This window comes from Hyaena hyaena, unplaced genomic scaffold, assembly GCF_003009895.1.
Source record: "Hyaena hyaena isolate Hyena2069 unplaced genomic scaffold, ASM300989v1 scaffold_632, whole genome shotgun sequence".
In the NCBI taxonomy this organism is placed as follows: domain Eukaryota; kingdom Metazoa; phylum Chordata; class Mammalia; order Carnivora; family Hyaenidae; genus Hyaena; species Hyaena hyaena.
The window spans coordinates 934,214-956,710 of record NW_024081263.1 but is presented as its reverse complement, the minus strand read 5'-3'; the positions used below and the strand labels follow the sequence as shown (position 1 = coordinate 956,710).

General features: G+C 49.6%; 2 protein-coding genes across 3 annotated transcripts; both read right to left on the bottom strand.

Annotated features, from left to right (window-relative positions):
- Positions 1–35: 35 nt before the first annotated feature.
- STX5 (syntaxin 5) lies at positions 36–21,653 on the bottom strand. Of its 2 annotated transcripts, XM_039257699.1 has the most exons (11): positions 21,522–21,653; positions 20,582–20,825; positions 19,505–19,575; positions 19,283–19,338; positions 19,093–19,163; positions 13,626–13,742; positions 13,491–13,547; positions 13,239–13,320; positions 12,445–12,551; positions 12,155–12,276; positions 36–793 (listed from the first exon to the last, which is right to left on the bottom strand). In XM_039257699.1, the coding sequence occupies exons 2-11, from the start codon at positions 20,804–20,806 to the stop codon at positions 634–636; spliced, it is 1,068 nt and encodes a 355-aa protein (XP_039113630.1). In that variant the 5' UTR covers positions 20,807–20,825; positions 21,522–21,653; the 3' UTR covers positions 36–633. The 2 variants fall into 2 exon arrangements, with proteins under 2 accessions (XP_039113630.1, XP_039113631.1); XM_039257700.1 differs by lacking the exon at positions 21,522–21,653 and having other exon boundaries at positions 20,582–21,257.
- A 256-nt stretch (positions 21,654–21,909) lies between these two features.
- On the bottom strand, positions 21,910–22,412 carry LOC120249199 (testis-expressed protein 54-like). The gene is made up of 2 exons (XM_039257701.1): positions 22,285–22,412; positions 21,910–22,161 (listed from the first exon to the last, which is right to left on the bottom strand). The coding sequence occupies exons 1-2, from the start codon at positions 22,358–22,360 to the stop codon at positions 21,965–21,967; spliced, it is 273 nt and encodes a 90-aa protein (XP_039113632.1). The 5' UTR covers positions 22,361–22,412; the 3' UTR covers positions 21,910–21,964.
- Positions 22,413–22,497: the final 85 nt, after the last annotated feature.

The window sequence follows — 22,497 nt, the reverse complement described above, 5'->3', positions numbered from 1 at the left end:
TTCGACGCTCCCACCCAGAAATGACGACAGGCCAGTGAGGCTGACAGTCTTGCTGTAATTGGGAGAAAACGGGCTGCAGCGCATTTGGCAGACCGAGTCACCAGCAGCCAGAGTTGGGGCGGTGCGGGCAGCCGAGGGGCTTAGGGCCCCCTGCCTCACATGGTGAAGAGAGGAAGAAGAAAGGTCAAATTCTAACCCAGATAGGAAAGTTGGTCCCGGGACGGGGGCAGTTTCGCTTCCTCTCCTCACTGGCAGGCAGGTGGGGAAAGGGCATCATCTCCCCTTGCTGCCAGTTTCCTTTGGAAGAGGCTGGGGAATTTCTGAAAATCTCCTACCTAGTGGAGACAACCCCCTCCACAGGCCCCCCAGTTGGGAGCCCTCTGCTCCCTCCCGGCCACTTCACAGCAGAGTACAAATCCAGAACCGTGTGTTTCATGGGCCTGAGGGTGGCGAGGGGAGGGCAGGGTGGCCAGAGGCGAAGGGTCAGGGGTCGGGACGGTGGCCATTCTCAGCAGTTCCAGGGAAACAGGGCCTTTCTCCCGAGCACCCTGCACGGGCTCAGCGACAGCACTGGCCACCTGCCCTCCCAAAGGGGTTTCAACCCCCCATTAAGTGCCTCAGACCGGACAGGATTCAGGCAAGGAAGACCACGAAGATGATGAAGAAGACAATGAGAATGAGGAAGATTTTGACCATGAGCCACCGGTTAGAGGTGACCGACTGGAAGTACTTGAGGATCTCTGAATGGGCGGCCTCGACATCCAGCTGGGCTCCTAGCACGTTCTCGTCGATCCTGGGAGCAGGGCCAAGAGAAGAGGAAAGAGAAGGGCACTGGATTAAAAAGAATGCTGTTATAGTATATTCTTCGGATACGGAAAGACAGTCCCAGCGCGCGGGAGCGAGAAGTACACACAGACACTATGATCCCATCTTTGTGTATATGCACTTGCATACAGAGAAAGCTCTGGAAGGGTAACAGCAACAGGTCTTGGCTCTGTTTTGAAAATTAGCTCTGCAGCTTATTAGCTTATGATCCCGAGCCAGTCGAGCTTCCAGACACATTTTCTTCAACTGCAAAGGAGGGAAAATGAGGGCACACCAACCCGGCCTCTCCAGTCGTTGTCGGCCTTAAATGAGTTAACAAACAGAAGGAGCCCAACCCTTAGTAAGAGCCCCCATAATGTTAGCTCTTCGAATTTTTGACTCATCAGTATTTATTGATTTTTGTCTGATAAATAGTGTTGCGTTTATAATAGGGGATGGTGGTACATCCATAGACCATTAGACTTAAGAAATCCAGGCTCTGAGTTAACAGAGGAGGAAAAACTGCATGACAGGGACAGAAGTCAGGGGAGAAGAAAAGCCCTACATTGTAATTAGTTGACCATGTCTCCCTAGGATATAAAGAAGTCCTCAGAGGAAGGGCCATCTCTTGAGAGACTGCTGAGGAAAATAAAACATTTCCCTGCCAACCTGCATATGCAATCCTGAAAACCCAATACAAACCCTGGTCTTTGCAAAGGAAGTCCCTGTGAACAGAGACCTCTGTGAGCTCTGGGGACAGAAAAGGTGGAGTCTCGTAATGCAGTTGGAACATGAGAGGCTGGGCCAGTGGCTGGAAGCCCAAGGTCCTCAGAAGGTGCCCATGAGGACTGTGAACTAATCTCTGTCCAAATACAAGAGCCCGGGGGTGCCAGCTGGCTGAGTCAAAAGAGCATGTGACTCTTGATCTTGGGGCCGTGAGTTCAAGCCCCATGTTAGTTGTAGAGATTACATACATACATTTAAAAAGAATTCAAAAACAAACAAAAAAAACCAAAACAAAACAAAAAAAAGAATTCAAGTACAGGAGCCCGGGCTGTACATGATTCCCTATTTATATCAGAGTGGCTGACTAAATTAGTAACAAGTTTCCTACCTTTGGGCTGGAATCTCATTTCTCAGTGTGGATTCCATTGTCATACCCAAAAATGTTCACCCTGCCCATTAGGAATGGCTTTGCTTAACAAAAATGGATAGTCAATGCAGTCTAACATAGAAGATTTTAAACGTTTTTTTTTTTTAAGTTTATTTATTTTGAGAGAGAGAGAGAATGTACAGAGGAGGGGCAGAGAGAGAGGGAGAGAGAATCCCAAGATGACAGTGCAGAGCCTGACTCAGGGCCCAAACACAAACCATGAGATCACGACCTGAACCAAAATCAAGAGTAGGACACTGAGCCACCCAGGCGCCCCTGGCCTAAGAAAGATTTTAAATGGGAATCCATGAATAAAAACTAATGAGAGGGGACACTGGTAGTAAAAAATTAGGGATCAGCGGGATACTCGGAGAAATGGGGAGTAGGAGACGGAAATGAGGGGGGCAGAAAATAATGGCTTGGGAAGGACAAGGCTCAAGAAAACAGAAAGGAAACAAGTTTGAACGGTGGGGGGTGGGGGACAAAGGGGCATCTTCTGGAGGAGGAAGAAATCCAGCATAAGCAGCTGGAGTCTGCCTGCATGGCAAGGGTCTGTGACCAGATGGATGGAGAGACAGGAAAACCCAGAGCACGAGAAGGTGAGTATATGTTGGGGATGACAATAAAAAGGAGGCTGAACAGAAAAAAACAGTAAGCCTAGGAACTGGAAAGATTATTTGGCCATGATTAAGAGACCTGAGATTTTAGTTTTTGGAGTATAAGTTTCCTCAAAGCTTCATAAGGATGGACAGAGAGGAGCTGGGTCATGTTCAGAGGATATGGTAGCTGCCTTTAAGGAGCTCCACGTGGCCAAGTTTAGGAAATCTGACTGTAATAGCAAAAAAATGATGGGGGTGCCTGAGTGGCTCACTTGGTTGTGTCCAACTTCAGGTCAGGTCATGATCTGATGGTTCATGGGTTCGAGCCTCCATCGGGTTTTGTACTGAGAGCTCAGAGTCTGAAGCCTGCTTCAGATTCTGTGTCTCCCTCTTTAAAAGCCCGCTCCCGCTCCTGCTCTCTCTCTCTCTCAAAAATAAATAAGTATTTAAAACAAGATAATGATGGGGGCACCTGGGTGGCTCAGTAGGTTAAGTGTCCGACTTCGGCTCAGGTCATGATCTCACGGTTTGTGAGTTCAAGTCTCATGTTGGGCTCTGCACTGATGATGCAGAGCCTGCCTAGGATTCTCTCTCTCCCTCTCTCTCTGCCCCTCCCTCTGCCCTCAAAATAAATTTTTAAGAAAATGATGGTAATGGATTACCTTTTACATTGAATAAAAATTATCCATTATTCCTAGTAAAGTTTAAAGAGAGAAACCTTTTATTAAAAAAAATGCTTAATGTTTGTTTATTTTTGAGAGAGGGAAAGAGCACGTGTCAGTGGGATAGGGGCAGAGAGAGAGGGAGACACAGAATGTGAAACAGGCTCCAGGCTCTGAGTTGTCAGCATAGAGCCTGGTGTGGGGCTGGAAACCACAAACCACAAGATCATGACCTGAGCTGAAGTCAGACGCTTAACTGACTGAGTCACTCAGGCACCCTGAGGAGCCTTTTTTTTTTTTTTTTTTTAAATGTTTTATTTATTTCTAGGAGAGAGAGAGAGACAGCGTGAGCAGGGGAGGGTCAGAGAGAGAGGGAGTCACAGACTGAAACACGCTCCAGGCTCCGAGCTGGCAGTCAGCACAGAGCCCGACACAGGGCTCGAACCCACGAACTGCGAGATCATGACCCAAGCGAAAGTCGGTCGCTTAACCGACTAAGCCACCCAGGAGCCCCAAGGAACCTGCTTTTTATTTATTTATTTATTTATTTATTTATTTATTTTTATATTTTTATTTATTTCTAGGAGAGAAAGAGAGAGAGACAGCATGAGCAGGGGAGGGTCAGAGAGAGAGGGAGACACAGACTCTGAAATAGGCTCCAGGCTCTGAGCTGGCAATCAGCACAGAGCCCGACGCGGGGCTCGAACCCACGAACTGTGAGATCATGACCCAAGCGAAAGTCGGTCGCTTAACCAACTAAGCCACCCAGGCACCCCAGGAACCTTCTTTTTAAAGAAGAGAGAGAAGGAGAAGGAGAGAGAGACAGCGTGAGAGCGGGGGAGGAGCAGAGAGAGAGGGAGAGACAGAATCCGAAGCAGGCTCCAGGATCTGAACTGTCAAAATAGTGCCTGACCTGGGGCTCAAACTAGGGAACTGCAAGATCACGACTTGAATCGAAGCTGGATGCTCAACTGACTGAGCCACCCAGGCGCCCTGAGAAAGCTCCTTTACAGAAGGATGCCAGCTATAACAATGTAGCAGGGAGGAGAAAATAAGAGAATTGCCATGTCGCCACAATGTCACAAATGAATCAGGCAAGGACCATCACGGGTCTATGGAGCTGGATGTTCACAGGGACTCGAAGCATCATTCCACAGATGACTTAGTGGGATGGTCACCACATTAAACAAGTGACCAAACCTGGCATCGCCAGAAAAAGGATGACCTCATCACATGCCTACTGATAACAATCACCTACACAGCTAGCCAAAAATCTAGAACCTAAGTCTAATCATGAGGAAATGTTGGACAAATTTACATGTGGGACTTTCTATAAGAGGCACTGGCCTCTTCAGTGAAAAGTCAGTGTCACAAGAAACAAAGCAGAAGGGAGACTAAAGAGGCAAAACAATCAAATGCCGTCTGTGAATATTGCCTTGGTCTTAAATGGAAGGGGGAAAAATGCTTTCAATGTTTTAGCAATGCTTTTCTAGCATTTATTTATTTACTTACTTATTTATTTTACATTTATTTATTTTTGAGAGATAGAGTGAGACAGAGCGTGAGGAGGGAAGGGGCAGAGAGAGAAGGAGACACAGAATCCGAAGCAGGCTGCAAGCTCTGAGCTGTCACCACAGAGCCCGATATAGGGCTTGAACCCATGAACCGTGAGATCATGACCTGAGCCAAAGTCGGATGCTTAACTGACTGAGCCACCCAGGTGCCCCCTAAATAACCTTTTTTAAAGTTTATTTATTTATTTATTTTGAGAGAGAGAGAGAGAGAGAGAGATATCAAGGGAGGGGCAGAGAGGGAGAGAGAGAGAATCCCAAGCAGGTTCCACACTGTCAGCACAGAGCCTGATGTGGGGCTCTAACTCACAAAATGTGATATCATGACCCGAGCCGAAATCAGTAAGAGTTGGATACCCAACCGATTGAGCCACTCATGTGCTCCCAACTCCATGGTTTCTAAAGAGGGTGCTCAAATCCAGATCTACTGGCATGGAGGAAGCAAAGAGAAGAATGCTTAGGTCTATTTTATTTATTATTATTTTTTTAATGTCTTTGATTTATTTCTGAGAAAGAGAGAGAGAGGCAGCGTGGGCAGGGGATGGTCAGAGAGAGAGGGAGACACAGAATCCGAAGCAGGCTCCAGGCTCTGAGCTGTCAGCACACAGCCTGACGTGGGCCTCGAACCCACGAACATTGGTATCATGACCTGAGCCGAAGTCGGACACTTAACTGACTGAGTCACCCAGGCACCCCAATGTTTAGGTCTATCTTAAAAATATCATCCTTTCGAGGTGCACTTGGGCGGCTCAGTTGGTCCAGCTTAAGCTTTGGTCATGATCTCAGTTTGTGTGTTCGAGCCTCATGTTGGGCTCTGTGCTGACAGCTCGAACCCTTGAGTCTGCTTCAGATTTTGTGTCTCCCTCTCTCTCTGCCCCTCTCCCGCTTGCTCGCTCTCTCTCTAAAAAATAAACATTAAAAACAAAATTTAAGGGTTGCCTTGGTGGCTTAGTTGGTTAAGCATCCAACTTCAGCTCAGATCATGATTTCACAGTTCGTAGGTTTGAGCCCTGCATCAGGCTCTGTGCCTGTTTCGGATTCTGTGTCTCCACCTCTCTGTCCCTCCCCCACTTACACTCTGACTCTCTCAAAAATAAATGTTACAAAATAATAATAAATGAAATAATAAATAAAAACAAAATTTAAGGGGCACCTGGGTGACTCAGTTGGTTAAGGGCCCAACTTCAGCTTAAGTCATGATCTTGTCATTCCTGAGTTTGAGCCCCAGGTCAGGATCTGTGCTGACAGCTCAGAGCCTGGACCTTGTTTCAAAGTCTGTGTGTCTCCCTATCTCTCTCTGCCCCTCCCCCTTTGCGCTCTGTCTCTCTCAAAAATAAACATTTTAAAAAATTTTAAAAAAAAATTTTACTGTTTTATTTATTTCTGAGAGAGAGAGACACACACACAGCGTGAGAAGGGGAGGGTCAGAGAGAGAGGAAGACACAGAATCTGAAACAGGCTCCAGGCTCTGAGCTGGCTGTCAGCACAGAGCCCGACGCAGGGCTCGAACCCACAAACCGTTGAGATCATGACCTGAGCCAAAGTCAGACGTTTAACCGACAGCCACCCAGGTGCCCCTCCAAAATTTTTTTTTAATTTAAAAATTTCATGCTTTCAGAATCTCAATTTCTTGTACATATTGGTGCCCACAATTTTTCTTTTGTGTTTCAATCCACTGTAAAATTGCTTCCGAGCCATTCAGTGACAGCTGTTGCACTGATCCAATTAATCCTAGTGCCCTAGTGCCCCCCCCCCCCCCCCGACAATAGGTTTTCCTTTCCCCGTCTTTGGCTGGCATTCCTCCTCAAGACTTAGCTTGGTATTTTCTACTTCTAGAAGAGGTACCTAGTCTGAGTTCCCTTATCTCCTCTTCCTGCACTTCCCATGCTAAGCCGTAACTGTCAGCATGTCACTCTCCGAGTTGACACAGCTCCATGAGGACCAGAACTGTCTTTCACCGACCCATCCCCAGACCCAGCAGGACTAGCTCATGGCTGCGACAACAGGTGTTTGCTCAACCAATGGCCAAACGAATACTAACACTGAAAGATACTTACGACAATGTTTCAAGGAAGACTAGAGGTTAAAGACTGCATGCATGCTATCATGTTAACTATTTAAAACACATACACGATGGAGTGCCTGGGTGGCTCAGTCGGTTAAGTGTCCGACTTCAGCTCAGGGCATGATCTCATGGTTCGTGGGTTCAAGCCCCGCGTCGGGCTCTGTGCTGACAGCTCAGAGCCTCGAGTCTGCTTTGGATTCTGTGTCTCCCTCTCTCTCTGACCCTCCCCTGCTCACACTGTCTCTCTCAGAAATAAATAAAACATAAAAAAATAAATAAATAAAACAAACACATATGCAATGGACAAAAAAACCCAAATATCTTTTATAATTCTGTCTCACTGAACCTATAGGAATATTCTAATATTCAAAGTACATCACAGCCTGCGGAACTACAGTGTTTGTGGAACGACCCAGTGAGGAGTTCCCGAGGTACCAGTTGAGCCAGGTAAGTGTCAGTCTTTTGAAGTCTCTTGATCCCAAGACCAAGACAGCTGTACTCACGGCACCTTATAAATGGCTGGTACCATAGTTGTTGAATAAAATATCCTGTTAACTAGTGGTTCTCAAACTGGGATGCTCATCGGAACCCTTCGAGCTTCTATAAAATGGGTGATTCCTGGAGGTCCACTCCACTCACCTCTATGGAATCTGAATCTCCACGTGTGAGGCCAGGGACCTATTTTCTTCACCCAATCAAATATGTGAGGCTGCTTAATGGATCAGATCAGTACAGGGAACTGTGCTTTCTACAAATAACAGGTGTTCACCGAGCCTCACTTGACCTATAACCCAGGGTGAAAGCGCTCTGCTAGGCGCCGTGTGGGATTAAAGAGCAACCAAGACTGCGTGTTGCTAAAAGGCCTAAGAGCAAGTGGGCAGGCACGTGAGGACGTGTGGATTCCACCACCTCCCACATCTCCTTCTGCCCCTCTCCCCGCCACTGGCCTCCCCTGTACTGAGCTGAGGAGGCTGAAACAGTCTTAGGAACTGGGCGTGGTCTGAGCAAATAATGGCCAGAGAGTTCCTAAACTTTGTGAAAGGCATAAATGTACAGATTCGAGAGGCTCGGCAAACCCCAAGAAAGAGAAATTCAAAGGAAGTGACATCTGGACACATGCTGGTCAACTGGTAAAAAGCAATGACAAAACACAACAAAACAACCAAAAGACAACAACTGAAAAGGAGCCAAGAAAAAGACATCACATAAACAGTGAACGTTACCACTTCCTTCTCATTGAGAATGAAACAGATCAAATGACAGTAGAGTGATAGATCTGATGTGCTTAAAGAGTAAAATCATAAATCCAGAATTCCATAACCAGGGGAAACATCCTTCTAGAACGAGGGTGGGACAGTCAGTGGAGCCTGCGAGTCTTGAATCCTTGTGAGTTCAGGCCCCACACTGGGCATAGAGCCTAACTTTAAAAACACAAAACAGGCGCCAGGGTGGCTCAATCTGTTAAATGTCCTGACTTTTCGGCTCAGGTCATGAGCCGATGGTTTGTGGAATCGAACCCCGTGACAGCTCTTCACTGACCGTGTGGAGCCTGCTTGGGATTCTCCCTCTCCCTCTCTCAGCCCTTCCCCCGCTCCTGTGTGCACATGTGCTGCTATGCTCTCTTTCAAATAAATACACATTTAAGGAAAAAAAAAAAAAAACGAGAGGCACCTGGGTCACTCAGTTGATTAAAACTTCAGCTCAGGTCATGATCTCATGGTTTGAGTTCCAGCCCAGCATCGGGCTCTACACCAATTGTTCAGAGCCTGCTTGGGATTCTCTCTCTCCCTCTCTTTCTCTGTCCCTCCACTCCCCACACACTGTCTCTCTCTCTCACTCTCTCTAAAAATAAATAAATTTTAAAAAGAAAGAGACTTGGGGTGCCTGGGTGGCTCAGTCGGTTAGGCGTCCAACTTTGGCTAAGGTCACGATCACACAGTTCGTGGGTTCAAGCCCCGCGTCGGGCTCTGTGCTGACAGCTAGTTCAGAGCCTGGAGACTGCTTCAGATTCTGTAACTCCTTCTCTCTCTGACCCTTCCCTGCTCACGCTGTCTCTCTCTCTCAGAAATAAATAAAACATTAAAATTTTTTTTTTTAAAAAACAGAGAGACTTGCTTGGGGCACCTGGGTGGCTCAGTCAGTTGGACATCCGACTTCGGCTCAGGTCATGATCTCACAGTCTGTGAGTTTGAGCCCTGAGTCAGGCTCTGTGCTGACAGCTGGGAGCCTAGAGCCTGCTTCAGATTCTGTGTCTCCATCTCTCTCTGCCCCTCCCCTGCTCATGCTCTGTCTCTGTCTCTCTCAAAAATAAACATTTAAAATAATAATTTAAAAAATAAATATAAAAAATAATAAGAGAGAGAGAGAAAGAGAGGGGATGCCTGGTTGGCTCAGTAGGCTAAGCATCTGACTCTTGGTTTCAGCTCAGGTCATGATCTTACAGTTGGTGAGTTCCAGCCTGCACTGGACTCTGTGCTGGCAGTGTGGAGCCTGCTTAGGATTCTCTCTCTTTCCTTCTCTCTCTGCCTCTCCCCTGCATGCATGCTCTCTCTCTCAAAATAAATAAACTTTGAAGAAAAAGAGAGAGAAAGAGGAGCGCCTGGGTGGCTCAGTCGGCTGAACATCGACTTTGGCTCAGGTCATGATCTCACCCTTTGGGAGTTTGAGCCCTGGGTTGGGCTCTGTGCTGACAGCTCAGAGCTTGGAGCCTGCTTTGGATCCTGCGTCTCTCTCTCTCTCTCTNAGAGGGAGGGTGGTGAGAGAGAGTGAGCGAACAAGCGGTTGGTGTCTCTTCTTTTTTAATTCTTTTTTTAAATGTTTAGTTTTGAGAGAGAGAGAGAGAGAGAAAGACAACAAACAGTGACTCTTCAACAATAAAAAGAAAAAACTGCAAGGAAGAATTCTGCGTCTCTCTCTCTCTCTCTGTCTCTTTCTCTCTGCCCTTCCCCTGCTCATGCTCTCTCTCAGAAAAAAAAAAAAAAGAGAGAGAGAGAGAGAGAGAGAAAGAGAACAAAGTGAAATAAAGAAATTTTCAGAGAAAAGGAAAGTAAAACAACATGTCGTCAGCCGATCTGCACTATGCAAATGCTACAGAAAGTTCTTCAGGTTCAAGGGAAGTGATACCAGATGGAAACTGGACATCTGGGAAGAAATGGAGAGCACTGGAAATGGTAAACAGAGAAGTAAATTTGAAAGACAATTTTTTCCCTCTTAATTTCTGTAAAACAGGAAGCGTAATACTGGACTATGGGATTCTGTACGTATGTAGGTGCAACAGCATGAAGCCTGGATGACAGGGTCGCAGAGTTCTTCCATTTCACATGAAAGAGGCTGCGAAAGCTGATGATGTAACCCCTAGAGCAGCCACGTAAGAAAACAGGAAAGAGGGGCGCCTGGGGGGCTCAGCTGGTTAAGCGTCCATCTTCGGCTCAGGTCATGATCTCACGGTTTGTGGGTTCGAGCCCTGCATTGGGCTCTGTGCTGACAGCCAGCTCAGAGCCTGGAGCCTACTTCCAATTCTGTGTCTCCCCCTCTCTCTGTTCCTCCCATGATCATGCTCTGTCTCTGTCTTTCAATGATAAATAAACGTTAAAAATTAAAAAAAAAAAACACCACATAAATTATCTACAACAAATGAGATAAGACTCTACAATGGGTAAGGGTCAGACAATCACTTCAATAAATGGCGTCAAGAAAACTGGACAGCTCCATGCAAAAGAATGAAACTGGACCACTTCCTTCCACCATACACAAAAATAAACTCAAAATGGATTCAAGACTTGAATGTAAGTCCTGAAACTATAAAAATCCTAGAAGAAAACATAGGGGGTAGACTCCTTGACATCACTTAGCGATATGTTTTTGGATCTGACGTTGCAGGCAAGGGCAACAAAAGCAAAAATAACAAATGGGAGTACAATCAAACCTTTTGCACAACGAAGAAAACAACCAACAAAGTTCTTTTCCACTAAGAGGGAGAAAAGTTTGCAAGTCATACATCTGATAAGGGGCCAATGTCCAAAAAATATAAAGACCTCATACAACTCAACAGCCAAAAATCTATAAACAATCCAATTAATAAATGCACAGTGTCTGAGTAGACATTTTTCCAAAAAAGACATCCAGATGGCCACCACCCATAGGGAATCAGACGCTCAACATCACTCAACAGCATGCAAACCATAGCCACGATAAGATATATCACTTCACACCTGTCAGGATGATTTAAAAAAAAAAAAGAAAGAATGAACGAGGGTTGGCGAGGATGTGGAGAAAAGAAACCCTCATGCACTGCTGGTAGAAATGTAAACTGATGCAGAGACTGCGGGAAACAGCATGGAGATTCCTCAGAAAATTAAAAAATAGGGACGCCTGGGTGGCTGCATCGGTTAAGCATCCAACTCAACTTCAGCTCAGGTCATGATCTCACCATTTGTGGGTTCAAACCCCACATTGCGCTCTGCACCAATACTGCAGAGCCTGCTTGGGATTCTCTCTCCCTCCCTCCCTCTCTCTTTCTCCACTCTCCTCTCAAAATAAATAAATAAACTTAAAAAAGAAATTAAAAATAGAACCATCATACAATCCAGTAATTCTACTTCTGGGCATTTATCTGGGAAAAAAACCCTAATTCCAATAGCTACATGCACCCCTAGGTTCACTGGAGCGTTATTTACAACAGCCAAGATAGGGAAGACACCTGAGTCCATCAATAGGTAACTACTCAGGGCACCTGGTTGGCTCAGTCGGTTAAGTGTCCGACTTTGGCTCAGGGCATGATCTCACGGTCCATGGGTTTAAGCCCTGCATCGGGCTCTGCGCTGACAGCTCAGAGCTTGGAGCTGCTTCGGATCCTGTGTCTCCCTCTCTCTCTCTCTGTCCCTCCCCCACTCATGCTCTGTTTCTGTCTCAATAATAAAACATTAAAAGAAAAATAGGTAACTACTCAGTCACCTTAACAGGTCACCCCATTGTAATTCTCTCTACAGACCTTATCACTACCTGAAAACTTCTTGTCAATTCTTTTGAACAGCTGTCCTCATCTGCCCTATTGACTTCCAGACCTATTACTACTGAGACTCTATTGTCCTACTCGTTGCTACATCCCCAGCATCTAGAACGGCGCCCAACATGAAACAGGTGCTCAATAAACGCTTGTTGAACGGATGGATGCAGATGAACTTGGCCCTGCGGGTGGGCCGGATTCACTCTACTCTCCCAAAGGGCAGCAAGCCGTCTCTGCAGGCCTTTAGGATGAGAAGAGAAGGTCCTTCTGTCTAGGGTGAAAGAGGGAGACTTACCTCTGAATAGTCTCTTCCTGCTCCTTAACCATGTGCGCCAACTGCTGAAAGATGGAGCCCAGCTCGACAATCGTGGACTCAATGTTCTGCATGGTGTCTGCCCGGCTCTGGATGTAGGAATCCTTCAGAGGAGAGAGACCGCATGAGCACTGGGAGCTTCCTCAGGGCAGAGCCTGCCTCTTTAGGACCGTCACCGCTTGCCATTCCATTCAGGGCACATTCCAGCTCTTGCGGGTGGCCCACAGGGGAGGACAGAGGAGCACCTCTTCCCCAGCTGGGAGCCCAGGTACCTGCTCATCTATGAGCTGCAGCTGCTGGCTGGTCCGAGAGTCCATCATGTCAATGGTCACGTCCCCGGGGGCACGGGACTCCGCCCCCAAAACCACAGCACCGCCCCCTAGAGAGAGAAAGGAAAAGCACTTCTTAGGTTCAAGGCCCACGTGCTCTGGTGTGAATGGCAGCTCTCGCTCTTACTAGCCTTGTGACCCTGGGAACAAGCCATTTAACCTCTCAGAGCCTTGGTTTCCTCAACTCTAAAATGGGGGACAGTAACAGCTGCTTTCTTGCAGGAGGGGGGGACAATTAAGTGAGAGAGCGGCGCCCGGGTAGCTCAGTCAGTTGAGCGTCCGACTTCAGCTCAGGTCATGATCTCGTAGTTTGTGAGTTCGAGCCCCGTATCGGGCTCGCTGCTGTCAGCACAAAGCCCACTTCAGATCCTGTTTCCCTCTCTCTCTGCCCCTCCCTGGCTTGTGCTCTCTCTCTCTCTCAAAAATACACGTTAAAAAAAAAATTCAAGTGAGAGAATGCAAATGAGGTAAGCGCACAAAAAGATTAGAAACTATCACTGTACTGCACGTGGCTGAGGTCGGCCTCGACCATGAGAATGGGGCAGACCATGTGTGGGTCATGGACGCCAGCCATCAGGTGTGACCTCTGAGACAAAGCCTAGCATCTCCCTTGCTCGTCTGTTCTCCTACCCGACCGCAGCCGTCACAGGGTTAGAGGGCGCCACCAAAGCCAGAGTCACTGGGTCTTGCTCCTCAGCAACCCCCCACCGCCCACCCCATCATCGCCTAGGACTTACCCAGGTGGTTGGGGGCAAGGGGCAGGGCTGACACAGGCGCCCGAGAGAACTGCTCCCGCCGGTTCCTCTGCTGCTTCAGGTTCTGGGGTTGGGGAAGAAATGCAAAGGTCCTGAGGCCTCTGGGAAGCAGGCATGTTAGACGCTCCTGTTGGCCCGTGAGCCTGTTACCCTCACCCCTCCACTCGTTCCTGCCCCATCTTTCTCTTGGGCCCGTACCCCAAAACTCCTACCCCTCCCACAGATTTTTCTTACCTCTGTCCTCACTTCTAAAACGGATTTGAAGTCATTGGACATCGAGGCCAGTTTCGACTAGAAGGAGAGGAGAGGGGATGAGAGGAAGAAGACAACACCTTTCCCCCTTCCGCCTCTACCGACCCCAGGTACCACCTGTAGGGAGACCACGATGGTGTTGGAATGTGTCTGCAGGTGCCGGCCGCTCTGGCTGCCCTTGGCCCTCACAAAATCCTGAAGCTGGGCAATTTGTTTGTTGAGGCTATTGATGTCCTAAGGAAAGCCAACAGAGACACGATTAACGAAGGAGTCCTCAGCCAGTGTCTCTCCCGCACAGATGGCTCTGGCTTGGAAGGCGGGGCGGAAGTTACGAACAGGAGCGAGGGTATTGTCAGAACCAGAAGGGCCTGCTAGGACTTTGCTCTGGCTCAGTCCCCACAGAGAGCCAGACGAGGCGAAATATGGTCTCCTCCATTTGTGAATAAATGACGTGGTTACCCCCTTCACGCCACAGCCCAACTCTATCCTGTGAGGCCAGGCACACGGCCACAGAACTGCTTCGAAGGCTCAAATCTCATACCCAGAGCCCGCTGCCCGCCCAGACATCTGTGCAGTAGTCAGAAGGGAAGTCCAAGTCTCCATGATGGCCAGAAGCAGCAACAAAATGCTTTTATATACAGAATTCCTTTCAAAAATTGTTATTGCTGGGACACCTGGGTGGCTCAGCTGGTTAAGGGCTGACCCTTGATCTCAGCTTAGGTCATGATCTCACGATTCATGGGACCAAGCCCCAAGTCAGGTTCTGCACTGAGAGCATGGAGCCTGCTTGAAATTCTCTGTGTCTCTCTCTCTCTGTGTCTCTGTCACTTCCCCACTCATATACACACACTCTCTCTCTCTCTCAACATAAATAAACGTTTAAAAAACATTGTTACTGCAAGAGAGTGAAAGCTGTGACTTGTCCGAAGTCACACACAAGGAGGTACAGTAGCACGGCCAGGCCTTCTATACCTCCGCTCCCTGATCCGGCTTGCCAAGTTGCCAAGGGCCACGTGAGATCAGAGAGATGAAGGAGGTGGCCACCGAGTGCCAGAGAAAGCTTATGCAGGGGACCGGGGGACCCAGGGAGAAGAGGTCAGGAATCATGAGTTCAAGGAATAGGCTGGAAGACAAACTGGATTAGGCAACTTCTAGGATTTCTCCAACAGGCCCCCCAGTTAGTATTCCAAGTCCAACCGTTCTTTAAATTTACTTATTTGGAGAGAGAGAGAGAGAGAGAGAGAGAGAGAGAGAGAGAGAGAGAATATCCCAAGGAGTCTCCGCACCATCAGCACAGACCCCAACGCGGGGCTTGAAATCATGAACCTCGCAATTGTGACCTGAGCTGGAAATCGAGAGTGAGACGCTTGAACGACTGAGTCGCCCAGGTGTCCCCCCTGTGAGGCAACCATTCCTGAGACCCATGGACGATTTCCACTGCTGCCTGGCTGTCCCTGTGGCGCTGATGCAGCCTCCTTAGAGCCCCGTGTCCAAAACTGCATTCCAGGTTTCCTCCCCATAAAATCTCCTCCCTCAGAGTTCTAGCTCAGAAAATGGCACCGCTTCCCACTGAAGTACCCAAGCCAGAAGCTTCTACATCACACATTCATGCCTCCTTAAACCATCTATGTGCCGCCACGCAACCGCACCCTGCTGATCACTTACCAGGCACTCGGCACCTCGTATCCGTTTATTGTGCGAGACCCAGCACGCTAAGCAGCTTACAACTTTCTGTCCTTACACTCAACACGGAAGAGAACGCCTAATCCCCCCTACGGTTCCACCGAAACCTGTTCCCCCTTCTCCTTTCTTTTCCTTTTGGTAGAAGGCACCAGCAGTCGCCAGCTGCCCAGACCAAACGCTCGAGAACCGTCCTCAATTCCTCTCCTTTCCCTTAACCCACATGGAGCCTAGACGGAGCCTACAGAGAACCCGGCCGATTCCAACAGATGCTCCGAATCAGGCCACTCAGCAATTTTTCTAACCCCACTCCAGACCACACCATCACCTTTGCTCTCTCGGCGATCGCCAAGAGCCTCCTAAATGACCTTCCCCTTAAAGCCTGCCCACCATAGTCCACTCTCTGCACAGCAACCACGGTGAGCTTCTGAACCAGAAATGGAGTGCGTCCTCCCTCTGCTGAAAATCTTCCAAGAGCTTCCACTGAAGTTAGAACACAAATCACGTTCTCTGTGTGGCTTATACACAGGCTGTGTGGCCAGGCCCGCCCATTTCCCCCCAACCTCATAAACTCCTGGTCTCCTCCTCACCTGCTCCTCATACTGGCCTCTTTCGTGTTTATCAGATGCGGTAAGGTAGCCCACCCTCCAGGGCCTTTCCCTTTGCTCTTCCCACTTTCTGGAAAGTGCTCCCACCAATTCTGTGGAATACTGGCTTTTCCTTTACCATTCAGACCTCAATGTCATTCTCATATCCTGTTTTTTTTTTCTTTTAAATTTTATTTTAGAGAGAGAGTGTGTGTGACCAGGGGGAAGAAGCAGAGGAAGACAAAGAGGATCTTAAAAACAAAAACAGGGAGGGGGGTGCCTGGGTGGCTCAGTCGGTTGGGCGTCCGACTTCAGCTCAGGTCATGATCTCTCAGTTTGTGGGTTTGAGCCCCGCGTCGGGCTCTGTGCTGACAGCTGGGAGCCTGGAGTCTGCTTCTGATTCTGTGTCTCCCTCTCTCTCTGCTCCTCTCTGCTCCTCCCCCGCTTGTGCTCTGTTTCTCAAAAATGAATAAACGTTAAAAAGATTTAAAAAAAAAAAAAGATTACTTATTTTGAGAGAGTTGGGGAGGGGCAGAGAGAGAAGACAGAGGATCCAAAGCAGGCTCCATGCTGACAGCAAAGAGCCGGATCTGGGGCTCAAACCTGAGAACTGTGAGATCCTGACCTGAGCCAAAATCGAACACTCAACTGACTGAGCCACCCAGGCACCCCAAGAAAGAGAGGATCTTTTTTTTTTTTTTAAATATTTTTATTTATTTCTAGGAGAGAGAGAGAGACAGCGTGAGCAGGGGAGGGTCAGAGAGAGAGGGAGACACAGACTCTGAAACAGGCTCCAGGCTCTGTGCTGGCAGTCAGCACAGAGCCCGACATGGAGCCTGAACCCACAAACCGCGAGATCATGACCTAAGCGAAAGTCGGACGCTTAACCGACTAAGCCACCCAGGCGCCCCAAGACAGAGAGGATCTTAAGTAGGCTCCAAGCTCAGCACAGAGCCCGACGTGGGGCTCGATCCCTCGACCCTGGGATCATGACCAAAGCTGAAATCAAGAGTCAAATGCTCATCCAACTGAGCCACCCAGGCAATCTTTTATCACCCCATCTAAAGTAGGCCCCTACCCTGAGGAACTGCTTCCCTTATGTCTTTAATGGGGTTCACTATCCTGAAATTGTTTGACAAATTCTACTTGCCTAGTTTCAGATAGGAAATCTTCAAGGGAAGGTACATCTGTCTTGTTCCCTGGGGAATCCCCCAAATCAGGCAGCTAAAACTCACTCAAATAATGTGGGTGACTCCAGAAACAAACAACTGAATCCTCACATCCACCCTACGAGGTAGGTGCTGTGATGATCCCACTTTTATTTCCGAGGGCACCAAAGCTCTGAGTAGTTAGCTGGCTCACCCAAGGTTACCCCATAAGTGATGGACTGTCTGAATCCAGGCTGTGGTTCCTCAAAGCCCACGCAATAGCGTAGTTCACGGCACCCTCCCTCTTCTACCCTGCACGGCCCCTCTTGAACACTTCTGCCCTGGCCTCTGCCGCAGTCACCTTTGCACTGGACAGCGGCACAGCCTCCTCCCCGGCCTCTCTGCCCATCCATGCTCCAGGCTGGCTTTTTCCCCCGCGGTCATTTGATTTCACATTTTATTCTCGTGACATTGCGCTGGGAAAGGAAGGAATTACGACTGTACTGTACTGGGGTCCGTCAAGCAGATTTAGGACCCAGATTCTTATTGTCTTTGCAGCCTATGGCATGTAGTGATTCCATACTCCTTTGCAAGGCCCACAGTGATCTTTACAACCAGCCACTGAACTACCTTCCCGGCCTCATCTCCTGCCAATTGCTCAATCAACAAATATGGAAGACCTCCTCTAAGCCAGATGCTATTATAAGCATGTGGGGGGTGCCTGGGTGGCTCAGTCAGTTGAGCGTCCGACTTCAGCTCAGGTCATGACCTCACGGTTCATGGGTTCGAGCCCCGTGTCGGGCTCTGTGCTGACAGCTAGCTCAGAGCCCAGAGCCTGTTTCGGATTGTGTCTCCCTCTTTCTCTGACCCTCCCCTGTTCACGCTGTCTCTCTCTCTCTCTCTCAGAAATAAAACATTAAAAAAAAGTTTAACAAAAAAAAGCACATGGGGTTCATAGCAGCACTCTCAACAATAGCTAAAACATGGAAAGAGCCTAAGTGTCCATCAACGGACGAATGGATCAAGAAGATGTGGTTTATCTATACCATGGAATACTACATGGCAATGAGAAACAATGAAATCTGGCCATGTGTAGCAACATGGATGGACCTTGAGGGTGTTATGCTGAGCGAAATAAGTCAGGCAGAGAAGGACAAATATCATATGTTTGCACGTATAGGAGGATTAGGAGGAACTTAACTGAGGAACAAGGGGGAGAAGAAGGGGGGAAATGGTGGGGGAGAAGGAGAGAGGCAAACCATGAGAGACTCTTGAATGCTGACAAAAAGTGAGGACTGATGGATGTGGTGGGGGAGGGAGGGATGGGCATGGAGGAGGGCACTTTTGGGGATGAGCACTGAGTGTTATGTGGAAACCAATTTGACAATAAACTATTTGTTAAAAAAAAAAAAAAAGAGGTGAGAGGAAAAATAACAGGAAAATGAAAGTGAAAAAAAAAAGCATGTGGGATACATCTATGAGCAAGATGAAAAAATAGGAAGAAAAAAAATCATTGCTCTTGTGGCACTTTCTTTTCTCTTCTTTGGTGGGTGGGCAGGTGGGATGAGGTAGATGAGAGGAACAGAAACAATAAACCTTAAGTAAACAATACAGAATGTTAGAAAGTATCAAGTATCACAAAAAGCACAGTTTGGGGCACAGGAGCACATAAGCAGCATGGTCAGGGCAGGCCTCCCTGAGCGAATATCAGCTGAGCAAAAAAAAGACTTGAACTTTCTTGTACAAGCCATGCCTCTGCACACACTGTATCCTCTGTCTGGAATGTTCTCCCACTGCCTCTACACAAGCCTTGAAACCAGTTTAGATTTCACCCCCGTCTATAACGTTTCTCCCAGTGGCCTCAGACTGTCTCAACTCATCCTTTTGAAGGTCTTTTCTGTATCACTTGCCATCTATTCATTCGAAGTACGCGTTTATGGGACTGGATGCCCCCGACAGGCAAGAAGCCCCCAGGGTGGGAATTCTTGCCTCAGGTTGGTGAAGCAAGTGCCCAGCAGGGCTTCGTACACAGCAGATGACCAAAGAGTGTCCACTGGCTCAACGGATGAGCAAGGTCTTTGGGGCCGCCTCCAGAAACTTCCTCTGGACCTCCAAGACAAGGGGAAACAATGAAAGTGATTCACTGGCATCAGATCACTAGGAGCTCACCTGTTTGATGATGTAAGTGAGCTCTTCGATTTCCACTGCTTTGTCATCGAAGAGGGACTTGCGCTTTGCCACTGCAGAGACAAACGAGGTCAGGACGGGTGAGGTCAAAGACAAGGCTCAGGGGCTGCGGTTTCTCAGAGCTCTTTGGTTCACTGCCCCAACTCTGAAAGGACCCCCCAAGAACACTCACAGATGGTCAGCTTCTCCAGCTTGGCAAACGTGTTGCTGAGGTCTTTCCCAATGTGCCTGTAAACGGGCATTAGTGAGGGCGCGATGGGAAAGGGCAGGACCTATTCCCCCACCAGCTCCAGCACAACCAGCACAGCCCTCCCTCACAGCCAAGGCCACCGAATGCAAGCCAACATCTCCCCAGACACCGCATCGTCCCACCACGTAACTTCTCTCAACTTACTTGGCCATGAGGGTAAATTCGCTGCGCTGCCGGACAGCGCGCAGAGCCGGCTTGTTTGTCTGGATTCCATTCTGAAAAGCAACATCAAGAGGTGACACTTTAGTTCCCCCTCCTCCCCATGTCCAGCTTTCACTCTTCCTCAGGTGTCCGCTAAATTCTCTCTAGCACCTCTACCGGACACTGTAATTGTATTAGCAGTTGTCATTTAGGGCTCAGATTTGAGCACAGGTAGACTCAGGGTCAAATCTTGACTCTACCACTTACTAGCTGGGGGGGCTGGGGCAAGTGACATAAACCCTTCTGAACATCTATTTCCTCTAGTAGAAAATGAAGTTGCTGCTGGTATTAAACAGCATAAGGGCTATGAAGTACTTTAGTCAGATACCTGGTATGCCATAAGCACTAAATAAGTGACAGGAGCGATTAACATTCTATTTCTCCAGTCGGGAAATCAAAGAGGATAACTGGAAAGTTCTTGGTGATCACGCAGAAAAGCAGTAAAAACCTTTAAAATTACAGTCAATCAGGGCCCACTTTGATTCAGAAAGTCTGGACTGAAACAAGGGAATCCAATTTCTAGGAAAGCACTGCAACGTAATTTCCATAAAAGTTGCTTATCAAGAAAACTTCTTTCATTTTACAGATATAAAAACTGAGGCCCAACCAGACTTTCTGGCCCAACTTTCTGTGGTCACAGAGCAAACTTGCGGTAGAGGACCATTCCGGAACTAGAATTCAAAGTGTCCGTCTCGCAGCTTAAGGCTCTTTCTAGAACGTGGTCCTTATCCAAACCAAATATACTGCAGACACCTCTCACCTGAGCTATTTCTTGCAGAATAGCAACCCTACCCTCCAGGGGGGTTCTCTCTCACACACACACACAGAAGTCTAAGTCCTTGCCTCTAGACAGCTGGCCACCCCATTCTCTGTTGCTTAGTAGACCCTCCAGCCCCCTCCAAACCCAGTCAGCTCTCCATCATGTCACCCCCCATACTATGTCAATCAGCAGGGAGGGAGCACAGCCTCTCCCAGATTTCAGTAAAGCTCACTCCTGCCTTTCCCACTCCCGGTCCTTACCTGGCGGCTCTGCAGGGACTTGCAAGCAGACAGGAACTCCTGGGTCCGATCACGGCAAGACATGGTGTTGGGAGGGGGAGGGACCAGGGCCACTGGGGGGGGCAGAGGGGCGATGTCGCTGCTGCTACTGCCAGCAGTTGCAGGGGACAGGACCTGTGTCTTTGAGAGACCCAGGTAGACACCCTGATCCGTGTTCTTAGACCCGTAGCGTTTCCGCGGGATCATTGAGTCGCATAACCTCGGACTGCTGTGAAGGGGAGAGTGTCATTCCCCAGGCAGCCTCCTTCCCCATAAATCCTCCTCCCCGTCCCAACCAGCAAATCCTCGGGTCCCTTCTGGACCTGGCCCGGACTTTCGCGCCCAAAGTCACCCGCAGATCGTGGGGCCGGCCCACGGCGGGCTGGGCCCCCGTTCTCCGGCCCAATCGGTTCCCCCTCCTCAGACTCCTTCCAACTTGGCTCTGGCGGCCAGACCAGAGCGCGGGCCGGGGGCCTTCAAACAGAGACAGGGCCAGAGGCACGTCCCGTGGTCCCGAGGCTCCAGTCTGGGCTGTGCAACGGCCCCAGGCCCTAACCGAGCCCTCTCATATCCGCGGATCCCTTCGAGTCCTCAGGGAGAAACGGTGACGGGCCTCCTGAGGGGGGACACACTTCGGTGGGCGGAAGGGGGAAAAATCCCTAGGTGTTTATTTGAAACAGGAAGTCCCACCCCGGCCTAAATCCCGCCTTCTGGAGGACTGCGACCACCGATTAGCTAATGCCGACGTCTTTCTCAACAGGAGCTTTCCTGATTGGATGATGAAGTATTCCCTCACTCCGAGCCGGGCTGGCAGGACTTGCCCGCTCGCCCCAGGTTCCCTTCCCCCCTCCCGTAGCCGCCCCCGGAAAGCCGCTGCCCAGAGCGGACACGGTGGCCAGACCCCTTCTAGAGCGAGTCCTACCTCCTCCCTGCCGCCTGCCGCCGCCACCACTGCCACAGTCTCCCGGGTGGTCACCGCCTCCTCCCCAAGCGCTGAAGCCGCCGAAACCCGACCAAAGCCTAGGAGCCGCCACGTCACCCACACGTAACCCCACCCCCGATGACCAGGGGGCGGTGCCACACCTTTTGGAGCGCAGCGACCAGGGAGACACGCCCTCCCACCAAAACGCAAGAGAAAACTCCGTCCTCCCATTGGCGAGGCCGCCCGTCACCCCGCCCCTGAGGAACCGGAGCCGGGATCCAGGGGGCTGCGCCAGCCTCAGGGGAGGGGCCTTAAAGAGCCCGCAGCCCCCGCGGTGTCGAGTGCGCCCAGAATGCTGAGCAGCGGAGACACGAGCACTCTAGAAAGGTACACTCGGAAACTGTATTCTCTGGAGGCTGGGGCAGACTGAGAGCAGGTTGGGGTCACCCCTTCTCTGGCTCCTCCAGGATCACATCCCGCTTGCTCTGCGGTAACCCATGCTTTTGACTCTGGGCCGAGAGCCTCTTGTTTGACCGAGAGCCCCGACGGCTGAACAGGGATAGCCGCCGCCACAGCACGGTGATCAGAAGGCTTTCGTTCGACTTGGGGTCTTGTGCGTCCATATCGACCTCGTCGGCGCCTGCGGGGTGACGAGGCCACTGAGCTCCCCTCCGCTCTCCCCGGCCCAACCTCCTGGGCGATCCCCTTCGGGGCAGCCCCTTCTCCCGCTCCCTGGGCCCCGTTGGTGTGTCTCGGGTCCCACCTTCGGCTTCGTCTGAGTCAGCCTCCTTGCCCTGCTCCTCGGAGGTCTGAAAGTCCTTGTCTTGGCAGCAGCCCATGGCCCCGAGCGGCCCCGAACTCCGTGCCACCCTCGCCAGCCCGCCAGGCTCCGGACCTGGCTTTTGTGACGTCAGCTACCCCGCTGCACCGGCGCTGGGAGCAGCCGCCCCTCTTCCCATTCTCCCATCACAAAAGG